Below are 8,431 nucleotides of genomic sequence, written 5' to 3'. Positions count from 1 at the left end.
TTTTTTTTTTTTTTTTTTTTTGTCCTTTTTGAGACCAGCCGCACCGTGCTCAGCCAGTGAGTGCTGTGAGCACACCGGTCATCCCTATATAGGATCCGAACCCCCGGCGGGAGCGCTGCTGCGCACCCAGCGCCACACTCTCCCGAGTGCGCCACAGGCTCGGCCAGAGATCAGCTTTTTTATTGCTTTAATGTCTTATGTTATAGACACATCCTCTGCAGCATCTTCTTCAGCCATTTATAAAATGATTTATTTTTAATTTTTCTGATTAAACAAATTTATATGCTGTGAAAGCAATTTTCACACTTGTAGCTTTGTGAATCGTTAATTTGAAAATGCTACATTTAGGGAGCAAGCAGCAGAATCACAACCACTAAATAGAAAAAAACCTTTAAAATGTAAAAACTCACTTTATAAGGATTTTGAACATACGAACTGTGCCTTGATGCTTTTGATGTTATTGCAGTACCTAGTACTGTACTTAGCAGGTAATTAGAAATAAATTAATGTTTAGGGATTTAAAATATGTTTTGGTTTATGTGCAGTGCAAAACACTTATGAAGATGATGGCACTGATAAGAGTGTACATGAATCTTTATGTAATTTGGTCAGTCTCTGAGAAACCACCCCAGATTGCTTTTGTAGTAATGGTCAGAGAAGGCTGGAAAATAACACCCGGACCATCCCTCATTTGTACTTATGACAACAATAATATTAACTTATTTAAAATGACATTTCATGACAAATTCTGCCTAGGAAGTTGGATGAACAGTTCCTTACAAGAGCTTACCTCTGTCCTATCATTTGCATGCCTTGATAAACAGGATATGAATTTTTAAAATCTTGCTTTAAATATTTCTAATTACTTAATGCTGATAGCTAAGAAGATCCTTTCTGTTATGAAGATAATTTATAAAACATCCTAATTCTGAAAATTTTGAAATAGCTGGATTAATAAAAAGCATAAAACTGTTGGCTCAAACTTGGAAAATATGTGGGTAAAATCAGGACATCTTCCTATGTTAAAACAAGTATATTATCTTGGGCCGGCCCAGTGGCGCACTGCTACAGTGCGCCGCTTGGGAGCACGGCGGCGCTCCCGCCGAAAGTTCGGATCCCATATAGAGACCGGTCCGCTTACTGGTTGAACGCAGTGCGGGCGCGACACCGAGGGTTGCGATCCCGTTGCCGGTCATGAAAAAAGACAAAAAAGCAGTGCAACAAAACCACTTCTGGAATTCCTAATATGGAATTTGTGATCATTCAAAGAGTCTGGATTAATATCTACCTTTGCATTACGAATAAAGAGTTCACTAATTAAAAATGAAAGCATACATGCAGGAAGCATACTTACACTCAGTGAGCAAATAGTTTCAAGCATATTAGCAGCATTTATTTATATAACAGTAAATGTAGTGCTAATTATAAATGACTCTTATTTATGCATTAAAACAGCTTCTAAACACATTTGGTATTAAAACTTCATTCTTTGAAAGCATTCTATTTTTTTCTACCAATTTATATTGTTCTCCCTTCTATTTTGTCAAAGCTAATCATATTTCTATATGTTTTTAATAGGCAGAATTAGGAAAATATAGAGTTTTCAGGTATGAAGAATTGCCAGATGAAATTATGATGCCAGTTAATTTGTAGCATCTCAGTTCTAAAGTCAAACAGAAACTAGATGGGGGTCTCAGCAGACCACCTCCTGGCTGAGCAAACTTGAACAAGTTGCATAACCCCTTTCAGTTCCCATCAATAAAATGATTATTGCAAACTCACGAGATCATGGCCAGAGGTAAAGCAGTAATAAGTGTTTAGAAAACATTAGCTGTTTCTGTCCTCAGCATCATTCTGTCTGCACAAGATTAGTTCCTACTTGGATGGGTGAGTTACAATAAAAACGTGGTATTTTAAAATAAACTATGGCCTTAGCANTAATGAGAGTTAAGATAATATCTTTGAAGCTTTTTCTGTACTTCTCCTTGGTCAGGCTATCATCTGTTATACTCTTGAGAAATGGATGCTTGTCCACATCTCGTTGAAGGTGGTACCAACCTAGCTATGGCATGAGGAGTGAAAAGGGTGAGAAATGGAAGCGAAGTTCCTGCACTCCTTAGACTTCTAGCAAGACTTTTCATACCCTTCCACAAAATGGAGAAAACACCTACCCTGTCTTACAAAGACATGGGGAGTTATAGCTGAGAGAGTACTATGGAAATTTCTAAGCATTAAAACAGATGAAAGTCACCATTATTAGATAGAAGTCGAGGTAAATCACGAAATGGCATTCTGAGCCCAAGAGGAATCTCCAGGTCCTATAGGACCACTCTTCATCTCAGCAGGACCCTAGTGCATTTTCCTCATATAATTCAGATCATAGCATCTCTCTTTCTTCTTCTGTTGGGGCAAAATTTTAAAAGTCTCGAGGCTTTGTTTTAGACATTGAGAGTAACTTTTAAAAACGTGGAAATTGTATTCTTTCCTTTTAATAAGCTAATAGTGTCGTCAGTGAGATAAGGTATGAATGCAATGAATTAGAAGCAATGTGGGCCAGGGGAAGGCCATAGAAGAGCATGACCAAAATGCTGCCAAACTCCAGAAGGGAGAGGTCACAAATGGCTGGAGGAAACAGATGCAGTGGACAGCGGGTTATCTGTATGCAATAGTGGCTTAAATATATGATCATATTTAGGGGGACAGCAGGTTATCTTGCTTGACCCAGGCAGAGCGAAAATGAAACCAAACAAAACAAAATAGGCGACCCTATTCCAGCACAATGTCCAGCATACTAACATTTTTTTAAAAATCATGAACACTTCTCAGGCTCATTTTAGAAAACATAGAAGTCCCTTATGTGACACCTCAGAAATGCGTGGCGGCAGGGGACATTAGAACTCAGGGCTCCTGGTGGCGATCCTGGCTCTCATCATCTCACAAGCATAAAATGCTATTTGTTCTATTTGTAAAAATGAGAATAGAGCGTGATGACTTTCCAAAGTTTGCTTTTCACAAAAAGAAAATTTTAAAAAGATATATTTCCGTAGAATAAACTATATTGTGTTTGATAAACAATAATGTTTGTGCAAGTAGTTCAAATCTGAATGAACGTGACTGTGGTGATTATTTGTTAAACTTGCATAGGACAAAATACAGCATTTTTTTTTCCTTTTTGTCTTTTTTACTGACCGGCAACGGGATGGCAACCCTCAGTGTCGCGCCCGTACTGGGGACGGTAATGGGATCGCAACCCTCGGTGCTGTGCCCGCACCGCGCTCAGCCAGTGAGTGAGAACCGGTCTCCACATGGGATCCGAACCCTCAGCGGGAGCGCCGCCGCGCTCTCAAGCGGCGCACTCTCCCCTGCGCCACTGGGCTGGCCCAAAATACAGCATTTTAAATTTTCAAATTTCACTGCCTAACAGGCTTTGGACCCACAAAGATAAAGGAGTATGTATCTCTTCATTTAAGACTTAAATATACAACCAAAAGAAGAGAAAAACAATGCATGCTTTGATGACAATACAGATTTGCTATACAACTTACTATACAGGAAAAAACATCTCTATAATTGTCCTGACAGAAAAAAAAAAATTTTATTTAACTAAAAATAGACTAGTAATTCATCCTAGAGTGGATGAATGAGTACAATCTGAAAAAAAAAAGTACTCTGTCGTAAGGGTATATAGCATATTTATGGCAGTCAGAACTTTAGTAGCCTTAAAATATCCTTTACAGTGTACAATTGGGTTTCTTTCCAGTTATGACACTCATGTGAATTATGCTTTAACTTGCACATATTGGACATAATAGGAAATGTTGGATCGAAACGGAGCAGCTGTCCCCTTGATATCTCCCAGGGATGATGTGGTCGGGTGTTCCCTACAGAGGCTAATGAACTAGGAAGGGGCAGTTTAAGTATGTTTGAGCCCATCTGCAATGCCCATGCTGCAGACTTTATTTCACAAAACACATTTTTTAAAGAGTGAATCATTTTACCTAGCTTTATTGCTTTTAGCGTTTTTTAAACTTGTATTCAAGACCAGAGATACTTTGTGTCAAATCAAGTACAATTGGCTATTTTAGGGAGCTATGTATTTATTTCTGGGGGTTCTTTTTCCCATTAAATAAATTCCTGTTAAAGAATCTCTCTTCTAAAGATGACAAGAGCACGTGTTTTGTTTTGGAAAGCTCTGATGTTAGTGGTGCTACACGATCGTGCGTATTTTCCTTACATGGTCTGTGTACTGGAAGCTGCACATGGACTGAGCTATCACGCTGCACTTCTCAGCCTTGTCACCCAGCTTGAGTAAAGGAGCACTCTCCAGAGAACCACCACTAACCTCTGGGTCTTCAGTCATTAAGTTTCTGTGAGGAGAGTTTGCATTCAATATATAGCCCATCTATCAAAAAGGCCTATCCGTGGCAACACTAAAGTAACCTGGCAGGAAAACAGTAACGTGAGTTTACAAAATGACCACTTGAGAAGCCCCAAATATTTATTCTACAGTGACTCTTTGAGACCAGGGGGTTCTGCCACAATTTCTGCCATTGCCAACATAGACCTAAACATGATTTAGCTGAAATATTCAAAAGACTGAATTTCCCCACCCTTACCCCCTTCAAACCCTTTAACCTTTCTCCAGTAAAAAGAGAGAGAAAAAAGAGCTTTGAGTCTTGACACACATTCATTTTCTACTAATAAAGATATTAATACATCATTTGCAGCTAGAAGCTTATTGGATTAATTATATGGGAAAAAAATGCAAGAATACAATTTAATTCTTTCCCTTGGGTAGTCTTAAAGTTCTTTCAAGATTTTCCAATTCTTGACAGGACTAAATGTTCCTCAGATTTCAAGCATAAAAACTTGAGAAAGATCTCACTCTAGAAGTAAATACCCAAACGCACACACCCCAGAGCAAGTGCTCGCGTCCTTGAGAAGCCCCCTCCCGGTTTCTGTTCTATCTCCTGTGCTTTGTGCTCATGCGGTAGGTAGCAAAACAGGGGGCCTGTCTTTAGGGACCAGTATAGGAACAGCTGCATGACTAGAGGGAAAGGATCCTCCAGGAATTCCTTGAGGGAAAGGTATTTGAATATGTGTCCCTCTCAGCGTTCCCAAGCTCGGGATGGCATTGTGTGAAAAACAGACGAGACAAGCAACGCCACCTTCCTGGGACTGAAATGCTTTGTATGTGTTGTTGTTTGCAGTGCATGCCAAGACACACATGGGCACCAGAGCCAAGCTGGCGAGCTAATTAAATATATGTGTGTATGTGTTTAAAACAGCCTAATAAGGAGCATTGGAAATCTTCAAGATGAGCGAATATCTTATAACTTCTTCCGCAGGTGCGAGGATAGCTACAAGCCATGGACTTTCTGTCCTGCTTCTTGTTTGTGGCTTTGTGAAGGGTGCTTTGCTTTAATCTAAAGTGCTGACTTTTTTCCAATATCACTTTCTCTTCTTAAAGCAAAGAGCAAATCGCCTGTAAAATCTACGGAGCGGACAGCAAAGTTGACCCTAAACTCCAAGCACCACTCTGCACCCACTGTACTCTAGTTACCTACACAAGGAGCTCCTGCTTCCAGAAGCATAAACGAAGAGGCTGTCACACGCTTAGTTGATAACATTTTCTTTGGCAAATCACTGATCTTTTATTTCAAGAGAATTAGTGTGAAGTGATAGGACATTTTCTAATAGCAAGATCTATTTTTTTTTTCTTCCTTTTCTTTTGGCAACTAAAACCATCTCACTGACTGCTCAGGGGTTGGCCTGGCTGTCATCAGCATAGTAAATATTTACTATGGCTACCACGGATTTCCTACTAAAGGACCCATTATCTGGAGGAAGCAAACGGAGACCAAAAGGCTATAGAACATAAACTATCATCAGACAATACCCCTGTTTGGGGACAAGGACAAAATTGTCAACATTGCGAGTCAACAGGAGAACGTTATATTGAACAAGGAATAATAAAACAAATATTTTTTTTAAATTTTCCCCTTTTTTCTTGGACTTTTTCCTTTTTTTCTTGATTACAGTTCTTGTTCAGTGGTGACAAGTGCTGATTATGGCCAATCCCTGTCAATCCTGGGAGGTTTATTTTAAATTTTCCCCTTTTTTCTTGGACTTTTTCCTTTTTTTCTTGATTACAGTTCTTGTTCAATGGTGACAAGTGCTGATTATGGCCAATCCCTGTCAATCCTGGGAGGTTTATAGAAATAGATTTTGAGTGCTCTGTATTTCATTGTGTTTTAATTCATTTTGCAATTCCCGTATATGCAAACCTGACAAATTCTGCAAATTGCTTATAGTATGTGTGATATACCTTCCAAGTAGATGTACTATGACCCTCATGCAAGCTGATTTTTATTATTATATATATAAATATATACATATGGATATCTATATGTTGGGGCATCAACCAACTTCTTTTGATAACGCATTTGTTTTTCATTTATAATCCATATATTGTGTGAATTTTGTAATGAATTGTTTCACTTCCACAGGTTTGACACTCTGTTGTCCTCTGCTTCCTTCTGGAAAATGCATATTCAAAGTTGTATCAGTCACTGATAAATGAGTTAATTTTGTTTTGTGTATGCTATGTTGGAATTCGCTATGTTTCTTTATACACGGTGTTTATGAGGCTTGAGGGTCTCCTGACTCTGAAGAATGTATCCTCTCTGGTTTTGACAACATCTCTGTATTATTATCATTATTACTATTGTCAAAGAGGAATGTTGCTTCTAGAAAATTTGCCTTGGAGGTGAACGTGGGGAAGGTGAGGCAGTCACCACAGTTCCCTAAATTCATGAACAAACACCTCTTGCAATGTCTAAAAATGCTGCTTTCTTTAACCTTTATGAATTTTTGTTGCTTTGCCATTCTGTTATTTGCTGCTAATTATATTTTAATAACTCCTAATTAAAAATTAAAATTTGGTTGTTGGCTAAATGCAATACGCAAAAGATGACTGCAAATCCCTGACTAAAGAAGATAATGTGTTCAGTTTTCACTAGTTAAGTAAATTATAATTTTAAATATGCCATTCTTATATTTTTGGCTTTCTGATAATCAGACTATTTAGAACCTGTTTTCTACTCTGGCAAAGAAAGATAGGCAGAACTATTAACGTGTTCCATATATGCTGTGGAATAAATACGGCTTGAGAAAGAAATGACCTAAGTTTTCCTTCCAGAGAGATTCTTCCATTTTATTTCATTACAAACCAGAAGACCACCTGTGTGGGACCATCGGCTCCCAGCCTGAAGCCTGAAGGCAATGAATACCTCTGCTTTTCAAAGGTAAATGCATTGATTTTCTGCAACTCAATTGTAAGCAATGTGCATATTCTCATAATATTCTCAACATTATCTTCTGAAAAATAATGTTCTGTGCTAAATCTTTTACTGCCATTTTTCTTGTTCATTTGGTTTATTTCAGTCTAATGAGAAAAATAAAGGTTTTGATTGCGCTATTTTATTAACCTAGAAATATATTTTCTTTCAAAGGTAATATTTTAAAATGCATTAAAAAATGGTAAGATAAATATCATCTATTAAGTCTATCCGAGCTTTAAAGATTACATACATGAAAGCGTAAGTTAGCATACTTGTTTAAATTCAGTAAAGCTGAGAAAATTCACCCTGTAATGTACTGTTACCCAAAGTTCAAGTCATGAGGTTGATTGATTCTAAAGCAAGACAGACTTGTACCTGCAACAGTGATATTTACCATGATCATAATAAAAGACATATACTAGTTTGGGAAAAACTCTTACTACATTTATTGTGTCAGTGTCCAAAATAATGAAAATTTATTTGTCATCATACTACCAAGAGTCCAACTTGCAGAACACCTTGAGAAAGAACACAGCATATTATCCATGGCACACCATCCAGATTCAGAATGTTCAGAACCTTAAATATTGGAACAGAATATTATATAAATTAAGGAGACCTTCCAGCGGTTTTCACCTTGTATTGTATCCCCTTTGGGACTATATCTTTGTGTGTAACCATGACTATAGAATAAGAAAGACTGAAAAATAAGTTATCTCACTTTCTCAATCTTGAGTCCAAGGCTATGTAATGTCTTTAATTAGAGAGAATTATAAAAGGTTGAAATTGCTTACTTAAAATCAAGTTGAATACTTTTGCTCTTTCTTAAAGATTTACAGATGGCTTACAAATAAAACAATGCAAATGAAAACACTGGAGGACAAAATAAGATAAAAATTACCTAATACAGAAGTTCTTAATATGGGTTAGTAAATAAACTTGGTGCAGTCTATTAACCCACTGAAATATATGTATATTTTTATACTTGTATTTGTTTTGTGGAGATGGTCCTTCACATTGATTGTGAAGGTAATTTAATTACAATTTACTGACCTAAAAGAAGAATGCTTAAATGATTTTGAACACCT

The 8,431-nt window shown here is 37.4% G+C and overlaps 1 protein-coding gene across 1 annotated transcript in view; it reads left to right on the top strand.

Moving 5' to 3' along the window:
- VSTM2A (V-set and transmembrane domain containing 2A) overlaps positions 1-6,073 on the top strand; it is a 28,218-nt gene extending 22,145 nt beyond the window's left edge. The window contains exon 7 of the mRNA XM_008581405.1: positions 5,471-6,073. Within this exon, the coding sequence (XP_008579627.1) occupies positions 5,471-5,559 (89 nt within the window). The 3' untranslated portion in view covers positions 5,560-6,073. The remainder of the gene's footprint in view (positions 1-5,470) is intronic.
- The last annotated feature ends 2,358 nt before the right edge of the window (positions 6,074-8,431 follow it).

Source organism: Galeopterus variegatus, unplaced genomic scaffold (assembly GCF_000696425.1).
Source record: "Galeopterus variegatus unplaced genomic scaffold, G_variegatus-3.0.2 Scaffold2346, whole genome shotgun sequence".
NCBI classification, from domain to species: Eukaryota; Metazoa; Chordata; class Mammalia; order Dermoptera; family Cynocephalidae; genus Galeopterus; species Galeopterus variegatus.
The sequence above is the reverse complement of the archived record's forward strand: the minus strand, read 5'-3'. Positions and strand labels throughout refer to the sequence as shown.